We start from the raw sequence: 16,833 nt of genomic DNA, 5'->3' as shown, positions 1-16,833 counted from the left end.
TTCAACACGCAATTTTTATGGCAAAATTAAATGACACCAGATATGTTTGCAGGTGGGAGAGTGCACATGGTCTGCAGGAACAAAGATAAAGCCGAAGAGGCCAAGGTGGAAATCATAAATGAATCCGGGAATACTGTAAGTTGTTGTCGACATTATGGAGGTATCAGCTGTCGGTCAATGTTTTTTAGGGATGGTTAGGATTTGTCAAATGAAGAACCACATTTGTTTTTGTGTGCAAGATCAGGCAAGTGCACAGACAGTTTGGGGGCAGGTGCTCAAGCCCCAAAAAAGGGCACCGACCCATCGCCAAAATTATTCATACATTTAAGAAAAAACTGTTTTATGTATTTAATTGTATTTAACTGTATTTATTTCTGTTAACACAATCAAAATAGATACTATTAGAATACAACTATTAAAAAAGGAAGTGAAGGGAGGCTGCAGTGTATACAAAAAGTCTGCACTCCTCTGTTGAAATGAAATCTTTCGAAGGAAAAGGTTTGTACAATTCTCCCAAGAACTCAAATAAATGCCAGTCAGATTTCAAAACACGTACGGGAAAAATTGATGACAGAGAAGGTAATTTTTTAAAACAAATATTGATAAATGATGTAAAAAAGGGCTGAAGCAAAAATGGCACTTTTTTGTCAAGGCAAAAGGCCATGTGGTTGAGCACCACTTAGTGTCTATGCGTGCACATGCCTGGGCAAGATGCTTGAGGATCACATCAGTCGTTCAGTACGCATTGCCACCCCCCAGCACTGGTGCCCCTTGGGGCCGAACATATTGCACATGCCAGAAACCGCCACTGTAGTTGCTGTTTGTTCCTAATGACATCTTTTTTTTCTAGGCCCAAAATTCAACTAGTCTCTGAGGGATTACCATCCTCCAATTGCAGTATTAGCAATCAAGAACTGTAGCCTACTTATTTTCAATAAGGACAGGATGGAAAATGTAGCAACTAAATTCAAACATTTAGGAATTATTGGTCAGGGTCATATTGAGGAGCCTACTGACTTTCAATGTCAGACTCAAGATAGGGTTCAATTTATCATAACAATTGTTTAATAAATTTTCCTCGTTACTAATCACTCCAGGGCAAAACACTCTTGGTAAATGAAGAAAACTCCAGAAATGTTGAATGGGATGTTTAGCTGGGGAATTAGGGAATATTCAAAATTGGAGTGAGACAATATTACTCAATGTGTTCATTCCAGGAGGTGTACATCCATATTTTGGACTTGTCAGAGTCACGTAAAGTGTGGGAGTTTGCTGAAGCCTTCAAGAAGCAGTATACATCTTTACACGTCTTGGTATGTACTGTCCAACAACAAAGTGATAATATGTTTTTTTTTTTTTATTATTATTTTTTTTTATAGCAAGCCAACATTTAATTTGATATAATTGACAGATAAACAATGCGGGGTGCATGATACACAAGAGAGAAGTGAATGCTGAATTGCTGGAGAAGAACTTTGCTATCAATACAATGGGTACAAGACTTCATGTACTCTACACATAGAGTAAATATAAGAAGAATATTCTTACAAATGCCCTTTGTCTCTTTTTTTTAGGGATGTACCTTCTCACTGAAAGTCTCATACCACTTCTACAAAAGAGCCGGCATCCGAGGGTGGTATGAACCAGTACACGATCTAGTGGACTGCACAGCGCCACTTTTGTACACACTGTTAAGTGCCTGTTGACTAAGGCTCTAAGCACACTGTGCCTCTGTCAGATCACTGTGTCGTCAGGGGGCATGCTCGTCCAGAAGCTCCAGATTGATGACTTACAATCAGAGAAAGGATACTTTGATGGTCTCATGGTCTACGCCCAGAACAAAGTAGGAAGGGGACAATCTGAGGGGAATCAGGATTTGCCTAGTAGAAGAATAAATGAGTTGCTGTTCTTCTCAGAGACAGCAGGTGGTGGTGACAGAACAGTGGGCCAGAGAGTACCCTGACATTCACTTCTCTGTGATGCACCCTGGCTGGGTAGATACACCAGGTACTGTATACTAATACAGTGGACACCCCACTTTTCATGGGGGATAGGACCGCGAATCGAAAAATATAATTCCCCCGCTTTTCACTGGGGATAGGACCTCGAATAGCAAAAAAATACAAAACAATAATTGACACCCATTAGAATTACACTGGAAAAAAATTAAAGCCCCCAAAAAATTGGGAAGAAAAGATTGATGTTTTAAAATTATTTTTAAAAGACACTAGTGAGGATCAGAGAATGAATGGATGGATGGGGAAATAAAAAAAAATATATATATCAGCCAATAACCATGGGTGCCGAGCATGCGGGGGGTCCAGTGTAATATAGGAATAACATGTTCAAGCTAAGAAAAGTAACAGCACATGTTGCTGTTTGAGATCAAGTCTGTTGAGTCATGGCACAATACAAATTAGCGGATGAATTTAAAAAGCTTGTATTAAATTAAACCAATTCCTTATCTGCAGCTGTGTCCACATCAATGCCGCAGTTTCACCGGATGATGGGGCAGAGGCTGCGCAGTGCAGAGGAAGGAGCTGACACTGTGGTTTGGTTGGCGTTATCCAAGACTGCTGGCAGAACCCGTAGCGGGCAGTTCTTCCAAGGTGAGCAACACTCCCTGGGAGGCGTATCCCTTCACCATTTTGTCGTGAGCTGACACGTGATGGTCTATATTGCAGATCGGAAGGTTGTCGTAACCCACCTGCCTCTGGCTTGGACTCACAGTTCTACAGTGGAGGTTCTGACTTTCATCTCTCAGCTGGAGATGCTAGCAAAAGCTGTGCAGTCAAAGCCTGATGCGCTCCACAGTGATCCACTGTGGCCCAGCACATCCTAAGTAGAATAGGTTTTGACTATTATAACTAATTAAATCAATTACTGAAATGAGTCATATTTTTGTGTGGCTCATTTAAAACACTGCAGAACTACCAGGGAACATATAGGTCAACAGACAACACTCAGACCTTCTGAGGTATGTACATGTTACTGTAATAACAAATGACATGATCTTGGTACCAAAATGTCCACAAAAGCCATATTTATATTTATTTATTTAATATTTATTTATATTATATAACAGATAGATATCAAAATATAAGTATTTTCTAAGTGATGGGTCATAAAATATTTTGCTCTCCACTTTGTTAAAGTACATACACAATGTATCTTAAAAACTGTAATACATAGACATACTTATAAAATATCTGCAATACCTAACTTTATATTTAACTTTAGTACATATATGGATTCAAATCAATGCATTTGGAGCTATGAAGGAAAATATTTTTTTGGGCGACATCATGGGTTTTGGGGCCACCATCTTGGAATTTTGCATGGCTAGTGGTGTTTTAGAAGAGTAGGATTTGAATAATGTACCAAATCTCATGCTTGTATCACCAATTGAACAATCCTTCCACTTATCTGCTCCACTAGATAGGCGATTTATACTCTTCAATTGACAGCACACACTTGTGTAATGCAAGAAAACAATATAATTGGAGAAAACTCAAACACAAAGAGCACATACAAAATCCACACAGAAAGATCTAAAATAATTACAAAACTATAATAAAGCAAAAATGCTAATAGGGCAAATTAAAAAAAGTTATTCATGCAAAGTATTCATTTGGCTCCAGGTAACAAATACTGGGTGCTTATTTAGTTTTACATTTTAATTCTACCCATTCATTTCAAATACATGCACTTGCAGAACAATTACCAAACCTTTCACTTATGTGCATTAAGCTGACAAAATAAAATTAAATGTAGAAATGTAATGATATAAAATGAAATTGGTTTCAGCATATTTAAATTACACACATTTGAGCATTACCTCGGTTTATTTTTGTTGTATAACTCTACATTCTAAAATAAATTATTTTACAGCATTCAAACAAACAAAAATAAGGTGCAAATTCACATTTTTCACAAAGGATTGGTCAGTCTGATCTCTCGGGGTAGAAGAACGAAAGTGGCTTCCTTGAATAATACTGGTTCTGAGTATGTGATTTTCTGTGTATATATCTCTTCCATTTTAGTACATTGTAGTTGTAAGGCCCTAGAAAAGAACAGTCCGTCCTCCGTCTACACAGCCCCATCTATGCGATGTAGGTGTACATATTACGGTCTTCTGGAGTCCTTGCCAAGTATTCCCTCTCTATAAGTCCCTCTATGCGCTTTTTGATGACCACGGGGCTGGGGAGGAAGCGTGCCTGCAGCTGCTGAGTCACCTGAGCACAGCCAAGTCACAGCGTGTCAAAAAGTGGCAATTTGAGCTGTCAATACCAGGAGAGGAATATTCACCTCGGCCACCAGGACGTTGTGCTGTATCTTCTTCCTGGACTTCATAATGCGCACTATGGCTGCCTCAATCATAACCTTCCTGTCGTCGTCAACTTTCTGCTGTGTCTCTTTCCTCTCTGGGTCAGATTCACCTTGTTTAGCAGCGACTAGGAAGGATACAGGGTACAAGTTGATGTTAAAGGTATTTATCTTTCTTGAGGCACAATTTCTTGAAAATGGAAAACACTTGATTAAATCTAGATTTGTATTTTAACTTCAACTCTACACAGAAATAAACATCCTCAGTTTTTCGACAGTCCCGACATGCAACATTTTGAGGTTACTAATGGGACAGAGCATTAGAATGTCACGTGGCACAAGAACGCACACTCGAGAACCACCGTACTTACTGTTTTTCCACCGAGTTTTTATATTCGTAGCTTAGAAGTGTTTTTCTTACAAATATTTACTAGTTATAACATTTCAAGGTTATGAACGGTGGGCAATGAACTAGTTTGCACGCACGTTTAGTTATAGCCATAATTAGTTTATCCATTTCATTGTTTTACATTAATGGCCCATAAGTGGTTTTCACACAAATATTTACTATAATCATTACATTTTGTGGTAACTAACAGTGAGCAGGCGGCACAGTGAACGACTGGTTAGAGCGTCAGCCTCACAGTTCTGAGGACCGGGGTTCAATCCCCGGCCCCGCCTGTGTGGAGTTTGCATGTTCTTCCCGTGCCTGCGTGGGTTTTCTCCGGGCACTCCGGTTTCCTCCCACATCCCAAAAACATGCATGAATTGGGGACTCTAAATTGCCCGTAGGTGTGAATGTGAGTGTGAATGGTTGTTTGTTTGTATGTGCCCTGCGATTGGCTGGCAACCAGTTCAGGGTGTACCCCGCCTCCTGCCCAATGATAGCTGGGATAGGCTCCAACACGCCCGTGACCCTAGTGAGGAGAAGCGGCTCAGAAAATGGATGGATGGATGGATAACAGTGAGCAATGAACTAGTTTGCGCAGTAGCAAAGTCAGAATACGTGGTCACCCAGCACATTCAGTTACACCATACTTACTGCAGTTCTATTTAATTGCTTTACATTTATGGCCCATTACTTCGAAGTAGTTACTGTAATTATAGCTTATGAGTTTGCTAAGGTGTTAGTGTTCAACTATGATGCATTCTGACTCACAAATTCATGTTACGTCGCTGGTAATGAAACTATACCCGAGGATGTAATTGAATAAAAAAATAAAGTAACTATAATATTGAAGTACATGAATGAATTTGAAAAATAAATAAATACAAATAGGTGTGCATAATTATATAGGTGGTGCAGGTGCAATGCGATAAATAGGGGTTGGTGCTGCGACTTGTCATGCACACACACCTGTCTGTATTTTGACTCTGTGCACTTTGGCAGTAAACTGGTCATTGACTGTAAACACATGTCCGTTTTCAATCTCCTTGGACTTTGGCTCTTTGGTGAGAACTCTCTGCGTGGGCTTCCCGCAGGCCAAAGACTGCAATGCTCGCACTAACTCCCATCTGGGAATATCTGTCTCATTGTGGATCTCCTTTTTAAAAGAAAAAAAAGTAGTTCGGGGGAATGCATAGCAATGTCACAGAAAGTCATCATTTAAGGTAATGGATGACGCTTTGGTTGCAACAAACCTCAAACGAGAAGCATTCTTTGTGGTTGAAGAGCATGAGGATGGTCATCTGGAATGTGGACACCTGCAGAATGGTCTTACGGGAGTTTGAACCGCTCATTTGGGCACCTCCCACGCTCGCTTCACAACCATCATCCTGGATACAGGAGTTGAGAGTTTCATACAACCTCCCAAGAAAATACATCCTCTAGCAATGTGAAAAATTACATTTTGATGCTCACTTTTTTCAAAGCGCCGTAGAAAGTCGCTATTAGGTCTGCCCCACCCATGTGATGTTGCAGCGTGAGCTGTCTACCACTGTGTTTGGCGAGGTAAAACCTGTCAAAGAGAAGACTTGAGCCTCTAAGAACCAAATACCAACTAAAATCTGGTGACATGTCAGTTAAACATGGATTACCTTTTGAAGACCTCAAAAGCGTGCTGAGGGGAAAGAGGGATGGTGCATCTGGGTGTTGCTGACTGCGTGGGCCAGTAACCGGTAGTGAGGACTCGGACGGTCAAGTCCACGCCACATAGAGAGACCTGAGAAAGATGGGGGTAAAGATTGGGGCAAAGATTATTATTTATTTATTTTTCACTCAATGCCGTGGACGTTTACATTTCTCAACTGGAATCCAAACATTTATTGCCATCGACGTAGATTCGTCAAGTATGTTTACTGCCACCGACGTATGTGTTAGTCAAGTATGTTTTTCAGTTGAGGTTAGCATAGATTTTGAGTGAAAGTTCAAGATCAAGAGGCAAATTTCGGCATGTCAGGTCCATTATGAGGGAGAGAAATGCCAACATGTTGGAAGTCGAGCAAGTTTAAGTACCTCAATCTCGAACAGACTATGTATTATGTATGGTATGAAGAGTATGTGTCGCAGGTGATAGAAATTGTGTCGCAATCATGAGAAAAGACGCAGTTCATGGAGTGAATGACAAACGGCATGTAAAAAAGCGACTGACGTTCAGCTCGATCCATGCAGTGAGTCAGCATCACTCAAGGCACGTTTCATAGTTGTATATCTGTAAATAAATTACTATTTTGCCATCATTGAGGTACCAGAAAAGCAAAAAATATGAGCGTCTAAGTCACTGTTCTGCTTGATGTTTCTTTTCACAAAAAGCTTGTTTTCTCCGCTTGGTGGTCAGAAACTGGTGTTTTTGGTGAAACCAACTCATGTTCTAGGAAAGCTAGAAACAAACTGGTTAAAGAAGTGGTTTCTTTTGGTAGGTTCAGTGTTTAAATAGTCACAGAACACAATATTCTGTGGGTCTTGAAGGATCAATTAAAATGTTATGGTAAATATGGGGAACTCTGCTTTGAAAATGGCTGGCAGTGAATTAGTTAAACAGTTATGATACATGCATACATACATTACTCACATTTTTCATTCAACGGTTTATGAAGCATAAATTAAGTTCACCTATAAAGGTTAGTGCATTTTAGATTAATCCAGAAATTTGACCCAAAAGGAGAGTATCCCTAACTTTTTTGTGATTAGAGTACAGTATGTCAATTTGTTTATGTTTGTTTGGGTGCATGATCTCATGGAAAAAGTCATTTTTTAAAATCTAAATGTGTTCACATTGAGAAAAGTAGTAGAAAAGTACCTTGATTCAGCTATTAAGTTGGGGAGCTATTAGATGTTACAATATATATTTACAACAACAGAACGACAACAATTGAAAAACGCATTTACACCTTAGATGTATTATGTGCATATAGAAAAAAAGCCTTAACCTATTTAGAGTTAACCTATTTTGACTTGGCACCTGAACTAAAGTGACATTTTGGGGTATTTCTTACCGACGTGACGTGTACGTGTCGTCTGAACTCATCCATGGTGGTGTTGGAGATGGTCATATCTCGAAACATCCCTTCTAGCTTTGAGGTGAACTGACAGCCACATTCTGTCTGCGAAGAGCAAAGACGATGAGCCGGACAACTGGACTAGTGATGTTAAGACAAGCGACCTTCTCTTACTTTGAGCTTGGAGATCATGCTCTTCTCTAAATCGTCCGAGACGCTCTTGTTGCTCAGCAGTCTGCGGCCCAGATGCTGCTTGTAGTACCTTTCAAAAACATCTTTCTCTTGCAGAAACCTGAACAACACCATGGTCTTGTCCAGAATCAACTCCACCTCCTGTTCTGTCAACTTAATAAGAATACCAAAGAGAAAAATAATAAAATAAGTTGCTTTTAGGATGATGGATGTGTGATAATTCGTTCGGCATACCCCTCGTACTCCTTTCTTGAGCTTATCGTCGATGAAAAGTGATAGGTACTCTGGTGAGCGGGAGTTGAGATTGAGGAAATACTCAAAGTCTCCTGCTATGGTTTGTTTGAATAGTTTGTCATTGTTAAAAGACTTGTGAAGGAAATGGTCAAACACCGTCTTCAGGTTTAGCAGGCCCTGTTAAGGAGGCAACAGCAGTCAGTCGTATAATTTCCGTCATTGTCGTTTTTTTCAAGAGTATTAAAGTCATGTTTTGATTTTGGGAAGTCTGAAATTTTTGATCAGGCAAAGTGCATTAAACAACTCAAGGGTCAAATTGACATTCGGTATTTCACGGTTATGAACAGGATGCGGCACGCTCAGTTATGTCGATACTGTTTTTCATTAGAGTTTTTTGTGTTTGCTGTTTTGATTGATGGCTTTCAGTGTTTTTCATACAAATATGAATTCACTACGGTGCTAGCATAGGTTAGTTTTGGACAATGACGTGATCTGATGTGCAAATTTTGGTTATGTCACTGCCATGAGGACAGAATTCCAATGTAAACCAATGATGCCGACATACTAATTTCAGCGCGATGCAGTAACGGGACATCCCTCGGCACAATAAAAACGCTAAATTATATTGGTGGTACTAGATATTGAACATGATAATCACAGTACAGTGGAACGTCAGTTTTAGTATTCCCTAGTTTTCGGTAAGATTTTTTTTCATCTAAATTTTGCCCCACTTTTTGCAGATCCAATTGGTTTTCATACAAAAAAAAACCCATGTGACTTGGCCATTAATTTCCCATAATCGATGTGCATTCATCCAAGGCATTTTATAAGTTGTGTAACAAGGGTTCATCAGACAGCAAGGCGTGTTCCACAATTCGCGGTGCCCTGTAGAGGTGTCAAATTAATTGATTAATCAACAACTAATCGATCAGCAAATTAATCGCCAACTATTTTGATAATTGATTAATCATTTATAGAGCCACTGTTTAACTTAAAATTGTCCAAATCCTCTGATTTCAGCCTCTCAAAAGTAAATATTCTGATTTCTTTTGTCCTTCAGTGATTATCTTTTATGTTTAAGCAAAATAAGAAACTTGCAAATATTTGGTTTTACTTTGGTAAAAAATGATCAACATTTTCACTATTTTCTGACATGCTATGGACCAAACCATAATTAAATCATAATAAATTTATGGAAAAAATAAAAGTTAGTTAAATATATTACGAAAAAAAAAAAAAGTTATTTGCAGCCGTAGTATTTTGCATGAATCAGTACCCAAGAAGTAGCTCTCAGTTTCAAAAACGTTGGCGAGTACATCACTCCCTCTCATGTGATATTGTTAATTGTTTATTTGGTTTTGTTTGAACTATACAAAAATAATCGGTGAATAAACAGTTATTGGAAAATTTTGCAATCTAATTGAATGCAAAATGATTTTTTATCCGATTTTTGATTATTCGATGGAATAATCGATACAATTGAGTCAAAAAAATATTCAATCGTGACAGCCGTAGTCCCCTGTGAAAAGCGAATAGTGGAGTTTCACTGTACTTGTACTTGATTTGGGGGGGAAAAATGGTATTGATGCATCGCTAAATATTTCCCAGTAGTTTTGAATGTGGCGTTTGCTTTCCCTGTCAGTATACCTGTATATAGTCGACTGGGTTTTTGCCCTCTCCTTCCTCTGATACTAGAGCCCTGCCCTGCTCTCTCAAGTACAAGCTCATACAATCACACATTGTTTTTAGGCCATTTGGTACACGGCTGAACAGCTTGTACATGCACCAAAGGTCTGTGGGCAGAAGCAAGGAGAACACAAATAAGTGAAATAGTTTACACATAGGAAAAATTCCAAGGTTACTCTACCTTCTGTTATGCCATTGTGGAGCATGTGGACCATGCCGGAGTTCTCCATCTCCACTATGGTTTTCATATGTTTAGTTATCAGCTCCCTTTCAACCACCTTGACAATTGACTCCTCCGTTGACTTGTCTAAGCAATGTTTGACCCGCTCAATCTCCTCGTTGATTCTGGCCTCCACCTTCTTGATGTAGATGCTGGTGCTGTTTTCTGTGAGAAACCTTTGGCTTTCCATCTAATCGGGCCAATATGGGCTGTTACTTTAATGTCGACTCCGGGTACCCTCAAGACGACACGGGCACCCGGAAGCAACTCACCTGGTAGAATTCGGCTGACATTTCTAAGAATGGACGCTCAAAGTCTTCCTCATACACAATCCTGCTGTCAAGGCCGAGAATCATCAGCATCTGGCAGGTGTTTCTGATGGATCCCCTGCAATTAAAATGTTTACAGTCAGCATACTATAGAAAATGTACTTTTTTTTAAAGGTTTGTATACAAATAGTTGGCTCTCAGGAGTCCCTGTCCAACAATCAAGTGTGAAATTAAACAACCAAGTAAATCTTGTATCTGCCTATTTCTGAAAATGTCTATTAACTGTTACGTAACAGTTGGGCAAATTTACACAATCCGCCTCTACCTATTACATGGGGGAGGCAATGTCCCCTTAACGCTGCGCCTTTTTTGATAAGCGGCACATACCGGTACTTGGGAACTGTTTTAAATTGTAAAAAAAAAAAATGTTCAGTAAGTGTCCTTTAAGGATACATGATGGCCATCTATGGGTGACCTCTACTACTTCTCCATACCTGTCTACAACTTCTCCCCTCCTCTCTCGTTTAATCATGTCCAGTAGCGTCTGCCATAGGTGTTCTCGAATGCAGCTGTAGTGAACCACCTGGTCTCTGAATACGATGACGCTGAGGTTGTACACATTCTCCACATTGTTTTGCTGAACATAAACTCGGTCCTGGAATTGCACAGTCCAGCACACAGGATCATTAATAAAATGTGTATGGTCTAACACAGAACACAGTACAAACATAACCTTGGGCCACCAACTGTACTGTACATATTATACCTACAGGGGCTTCTACGACATCCTATTTCAGATCCATGGGCATGTATTTGTTGTTCACGTCTACTGACGTTCACCAAACCCAGACTGATCCATAGATATTACCAGATTGGTGTCATTGGTCAATTTAAAGGAAACGTTTCCACTGCTCCAGGCCAGTTGTGGCAAGCTTAGTTTACACCACTCCATCCACTGCTTGCCATTTTGCTGAGGAGAGGAGAGCACTTACGGAACTCCTTTGAAATATTACGTGGTCAGAAACTTCCACTTTCAGTGATAGTACCCCATACATTTGATTTTGGAATATAACGGGAAGACATTTCATGACTACAAACAACCCATTCCGTTCCAAATGACTGTACAAGAAAACTGGATGAATTGATATGAATTCAACATTCTCGAGAAACTACATGGCTTCACTGCCATATAGAGGTGTGTGTTATCAATTTTGACTTCAATTAAGTTGGCAAGCATAGTTAATTTTCACGTTAAAGTCTCCAACAATCAACAATCACGCAAACACGGCAGGCTACAAATCGATTACGGTTATTCAGCACAGCATACAGGGACTCTTGTTCGACCCCAAACAAAACACTTCATACTTCAAGGTTGGTCAAGCTTTATATACAAAGGAAACATCTATTTGCCAATGTATTAGAAGAATGAAAACCTACAAACCATAAAAGCACAATATAAACGCCAACCACACTGCTTTGGGTTACGGATGCTTATGAGTGATGAGTGACTACATAAAAGGACATTCATAAACATTGCATAATCCTGCCTCCATACCATGTACATGAGGATGTCTCTAATCATGATGGTGGCAGTTTGATGATCATTCCATTCTTGATTTAGTATTTGCAGAAATTTGTTATTGAGACATTTGAGGACATCTTGTCGTACCTGTAAAAGGGATTATATTAATCAACGGCGAGGTTATATGCAAAGTCACAAGGGTATATTTCTTTACTTTGTTGATGAGATGCTCTGTGACAACCTCCCTTAGGCCTGTATAGAGCTTCTCCCCATGCTTGTGGAGCACCATGGTGTAGGCATTCCTGTACAGCTCTTCGAAGCTCAGCCCACTGTTGTTCTTCCTCTGAATCTCGTGGATGGCATTCTTTAGCAGGGCCCAGATATTTTCCACATACTTCTCATCCATTGTCATCTATAATGGTGAGGTGAAACCCACTGATATTACACACGTAGGACATGCTGTGTTAAATGAGCTGTTTTCAGTGTATCTGTGTGTGGTTTTCAACCCCTTAGAGGGGGCAACAGGACTTGATGAGGAGGCACAGCAGCTTGAGATAAAACATTTTTTGAATCTGCTAAACAAACGTCACCTAATTTCAAGACAAAATGGACAATTTTTAGTTTTGTATATATGAGAGGCCCTTGCTGTCAATGGTCTCACTCACTGTTCCACACTTTCTGCTAGTTCACTGCCTTGTACACACTCACAAATTCATCTTGTAGAGGTGTGGCTAGAACAAGATCTGTCCACTATTTGAAACACAGGAGACAGCCTTTACGATAGATTTGCCTCCACTATGACAGGTTTTAAATGATTTCTTAAAAATCCACATCTTTTCCTTAGCATTTCCTGACCATGCATCAAGAGTTGCGAGCTTTATGTTTTTTAAATTTGTTTAAGGTTTTCAATGTTTTATTAATTTTATAGTTTTATTGGGTGGCACGGTGACCGACTGGTTAGCACATCTGCCTCACAGTTCTGAGGACCGGGGTTCAAATTTTTGTTTGGAGTTTGCATGTTCTCCCCGTGCCTGCGTGGGTTTTCTCTGGGTACTCCAGTTTTTTCCCACATCCCCAAAACATGTGTGGTAGGTTGATTGAAGACCCCTAGGTGTGAATGTGAGTGTGAATGGTTGTTTGTTTATATGTGCCCTGCGATTGGCTGGTGACCAGTTCAGGGTGTACCCTGCCTCTCACCCGAAGATAGCTGAGATAGACTCCAGCACGCCCGCGACCCTAGTGAGGATAAGCGGTACAGAAATGGATGGATGGACTGTTACTTAGTTTGATAGCCTTTGTGTTTTTAAACTAATTATTCAGCACGATTGTCAACCCTATTATTTTTAAATGTGCTCTAAGAATAAGCAATTTTATTGCAAGAGGTGGTCACTTTTCACTTCTGATTTTTGGCTGTGATGTGACCAAAAACACTTGGACCAGACCTTCCATCCATCCATTTTCTGTGCCGCTTTTCCTCACTCGGGTCGCGGGTGTGCTGGAGCCTAGCCCAGTTATCATCGGGCAGGAGGTGGGGTACACCCTGAACTGGTTGGCAGCCAATTGCAGGGCACATATAAACACAACCATTTGCACTCACATTCACACCTACGGGCAATTTAGAGTTGTCAATTAACCTACCATGCATGTTTTTTGGGATGTGGGAAAAAACCGGAGTGCCTGGAGAAAACAGATGAGAACTATACGGGTTGTCCTCATTAAGGTCGTGGGTTAGTTCTCGAGCCAACCCCACCTGAATTTAGCGACAGGCGGGGTACATTCTAGACTGGTTGCCAGTAAATCGCAGGGCACATAAAACCATTCACTCACTCAATTATCACGCGCTTCTTTTTGGAATGTGGGAGGAAGCCGAAGAAAACCCACTCAAGCACAGGGAAAACATGCAAACGTCACACAGAAAGGCCGCAGTGAGATTTTAACCCCGAACCTCAGAACTGTGAGGTGGACTTGTTAACTAACCACTTGTCCACTATGTCCCAGATTTGGACACTGTACGTATTCATAAAGAAAAACCTGTTTTAAAGCATATGACTAAGTACAATGAATGAAAGGACGTTGCAGTAGATGGGTTGAACTGATGTGTCAAGCACAACTAAATGCTCTTCCACTAGATGGCAGAAAGTACCATTAATCTGTGATTCAACCTGTTGCCATTCAAACACAATAGCTTTATGTTCAACTATACAGGCCCAGATTTCACTGTGTAAATGGAGAGGAGATCCTCGTTATTTCTATATATAGTACATACTTTTTGTGACAATTCTGTCTGGTGGTATGCCATAAGATGTTTTGAATGTAAAAGATGTGCCTTGGATAAATAAAGGTTGGGAAACACTAACATAGTATGTGGTTGAAACCTCATGGCACAAAAATATCACAAAAGGTTTATACACAGGTTAATTATATACATTCTGCCATCTAGCACAGGAGCATCTAATTGTTCTGTCTGTCACTATGTCGCTTGTATATATATATATATATATGAATAACAATATTTATGGTAAATAAAAAATCAAAACTTTCCTTCATTGCACTGTTTTGTATCCCTATACTTTGATTGCATAGGACTTTTACTGCATTTTAGTGTTTTATTATTCTTATTTTCCTTGTACTCATCATGAACAAGCCAAATTCATTGTGTACCACAGCTTGTCAAATCATTTTCTAACCAGGTGACAACTCACTAATATGGCCGACATGGCGTTCGTCCTGTTTGTGGTAGCTTTCGCTTGTCACTTGGTCAGTATTGTATTATTTTTCTTTTTACATGCCAGTTGGGGAATCTGCTTGCACTTTTTTTTTTTTTTTTTTTTGTAACTGTCTGGGAGCTGTCACATACTTACAGGGAAAGCGCGTATCCTCATTTTTGCTTCCTTCTTGGTTTCGCCTTTAAGATTAGACATGATTCTCATGGACAGCTGATGACGCTCCCAAATAATAAGAGACAGCATTCGATGCGTTTGGGTGCTAGCTTTGTATAAGGACGCGCGCTGGGCGGACATTTTGCCTTTGTAACAAACGACATTATGGCGTCATAAGCTAGACTTACTTAGAAAAATGATTACGTAGATGCTGCTCATTTCTTTGGAAGGAGGTGGAACAATAACGAATGATACCTGTCGCTTCCACCAATAATGCATTCTGCGATATATAGTTTAAAAAGAAAAGGAAAGAAAAGAAAAGAAAAGAAAAGAAAAGAAACCTTAACCCGTCGCATAAGATCAACAAGAGCCAGTGGAAAAAATACAAATAAATGAGAAACATAAACGACCAATTACGTGTAGAAATGAAGGTCTCGCGAGATTCTGCGTGTCAACGGTGGCAGGTGCCAGGAAAGCCAAACCGAAGTGGTGTCACATAAGGCTAAAATGAAGCGAAAAGAAAAAAAAAATCGGCAACGGAAATCCGGTAAGTATGTTGTTGTTGTTGTCAACTACTGCGCATTGTTAAAACGAAAGACTTTCTGACATGACAGGAGAAAATTGTGGCCTCAATAACATGTGCACAAAGTGCTAAATTGAGGCCACGTGTAAGGTATAAGGTGTGCACGAAGTACCAACTTGTGGCCTTGAAGTAGGTATACTATGTGCACAAAATACATAACAATAATAATAGAGTTATAAAAAGAAAAATCTTCCATCACAGTAGAACATTGACTTTTTGATTTAACTTCATGACTTTCAAAAAATGTAATACTGTATAATGATGCTCCTGTCAGAAGCAGTAGCACTGCTGTTCGTGTCAGCCGAGTATAGAGATAAAATGGAGTGAGACGAGTGACACTTCATCACCAAGATAGATGTGCGTATAAAAGCGGTTCAAATGGTAAACGATATGAAATGTTAATTAATTTTCTGATCAATTAAAGTAAAAGTGTTGAGATGATTCACTTATTTGATAATCATTAAAAAGCATCTTAAGGACTTTATGAAGAATTTGATCAAATTCAAACTTTTTAGTTGACGATAAACAATATTCCAAATCTTTGGTGGTAAATATTAGAAGGCTAACTTTAGCTGTCAGATAATTGCAACAGATTTCAAAAGCGGCACAAAGTGGTCTAATTTACTGAAGGGGGTCGGGGGAAGCCGTGACTATATTAGCCTTGGATCCCCAAATGACTAGCTAGCTACGCCCTGCATCAAGTCAGTGCTGCCGCCGCGGCTCAGCATGACAACCAAAGTGGGATTAGCAACTCTTACATTGATAATTTCTAGCTAGCTGCGAGAACTAATGTGAATTGCGGGACATTGACCATCGACACTTCAAACGTAGCCTATGTCGTAATAAATATGCATACTTCAATTCGGCACCAAGTGGCTTTTGTCTTCCCTGATTCGCCTCTCCCTGCAGAGAGCCCGTGAGCCTGACTGCTTAGAACCAGCAGCGGCTGTTCGGCAGATTGAAGCGTTTTACGAAGCAGGGGAAAACTACTAAACCATTAACAGCGTTCATACACGGCAGAATGAGTGCGCTCACTTGAACTCTAATCAGGATGGGCTTTTGAGTTTTGATGCAGGCCGTTTTGATGCAGGCCATTTTGTTTCGACGGCGTGGAAAATGCTTCGCCACATCCTGTTTCAAGCCATTGGCGAGGTGGCGAATGGGCAGCAAGAACCCTGCAGAAGCACCACAAAGAGTTAACTCGGTAAGGTTTAAATCAACTCTCAGACAAGGAGGAGGAAATCAAAGAGAAGAAAACAACAAAATAGACGATTAAAATGCCGAGACACTTCGTGGCACTAAAACTGACACATACAAACTGAACACTTCACCGATGATATTTTGAATGACACCCTGCGACAATTTGATGCCACTGTCAAGTCAATGAAGACTGACAGAGTACAGCGTTGCCAGCCTAAGAGCTTGCATGAACCGTCACCTATGAATTTCATATCGTTAGTCTAATAGCATAATTCTCATTAAAA

General features: G+C 40.0%; 2 protein-coding genes across 6 annotated transcripts in view; one reads left to right on the top strand and one right to left on the bottom strand.

Moving 5' to 3' along the window:
- Positions 1 to 2,892, top strand: part of LOC133488842 (dehydrogenase/reductase SDR family member 12-like) — a 5,339-nt gene extending 2,447 nt beyond the window's left edge. For all 4 annotated transcript variants that reach the window (XM_061797269.1, XM_061797268.1, XM_061797270.1 and 1 more), the window contains 8 exons: positions 53 to 135; positions 1,218 to 1,313; positions 1,412 to 1,493; positions 1,575 to 1,636; positions 1,739 to 1,843; positions 1,917 to 2,007; positions 2,472 to 2,609; positions 2,685 to 2,892. In XM_061797269.1, coding sequence (XP_061653253.1) covers positions 53 to 135; positions 1,218 to 1,313; positions 1,412 to 1,493; positions 1,575 to 1,636; positions 1,739 to 1,843; positions 1,917 to 2,007; positions 2,472 to 2,609; positions 2,685 to 2,842 — 815 coding nt within the window. In that variant the 3' untranslated portion in view covers positions 2,843 to 2,892. The remainder of the gene's footprint in view (positions 1 to 52; positions 136 to 1,217; positions 1,314 to 1,411; positions 1,494 to 1,574; positions 1,637 to 1,738; positions 1,844 to 1,916; positions 2,008 to 2,471; positions 2,610 to 2,684) is intronic.
- A 235-nt stretch (positions 2,893 to 3,127) lies between these two features.
- LOC133489312 (cullin-3-B-like) lies at positions 3,128 to 15,265 on the bottom strand. Of its 2 annotated transcripts, none has more exons than XM_061798270.1 (16): positions 14,749 to 15,265; positions 12,102 to 12,299; positions 11,921 to 12,034; positions 10,860 to 11,020; positions 10,369 to 10,483; positions 10,058 to 10,286; positions 9,838 to 9,983; positions 8,191 to 8,367; positions 7,939 to 8,109; positions 7,762 to 7,869; positions 6,364 to 6,488; positions 6,188 to 6,284; positions 5,968 to 6,102; positions 5,684 to 5,870; positions 4,309 to 4,454; positions 3,128 to 4,235 (listed from the first exon to the last, which is right to left on the bottom strand). In XM_061798270.1, the coding sequence occupies exons 1-16, from the start codon at positions 14,905 to 14,907 to the stop codon at positions 4,104 to 4,106; spliced, it is 2,400 nt and encodes a 799-aa protein (XP_061654254.1). In that variant the 5' UTR covers positions 14,908 to 15,265; the 3' UTR covers positions 3,128 to 4,103. The 2 variants fall into 2 exon arrangements, with proteins under 2 accessions (XP_061654254.1, XP_061654255.1); XM_061798271.1 differs by having other exon boundaries at positions 14,955 to 15,265.
- Between the last annotated feature and the right edge of the window lie 1,568 nt (positions 15,266 to 16,833).

The sequence above is a fragment of the Phyllopteryx taeniolatus genome, chromosome 14, assembly GCF_024500385.1.
Source record: "Phyllopteryx taeniolatus isolate TA_2022b chromosome 14, UOR_Ptae_1.2, whole genome shotgun sequence".
Lineage (NCBI taxonomy): Eukaryota > Metazoa > Chordata > Actinopteri > Syngnathiformes > Syngnathidae > Phyllopteryx > Phyllopteryx taeniolatus.
Note: the sequence above shows the minus strand (reverse complement) of the source record. Positions and strands in the feature narration are given on the sequence as shown.

Bases quoted from the DNA above. Each gene is read 5' to 3' on its own strand.
- LOC133489312 (XM_061798270.1), bottom strand. From the start codon at position 14,907: ATGTCCGCCCAGCGCGCGTCCTTATACAAAGCTAGCACCCAAACGCAT. The intron at 10,287-10,368 runs GTGAGTTGCTTC...TGGCCCGATTAG, and splicing joins TGTCAGCCGAATTCTACCAG to ATGGAAAGCCAAAGGTTTCT. The intron at 4,236-4,308 runs GTGAATATTCCT...GGCTGTGCTCAG, and splicing joins ACAACGTCCTGGTGGCCGAG to GTGACTCAGCAGCTGCAGGC.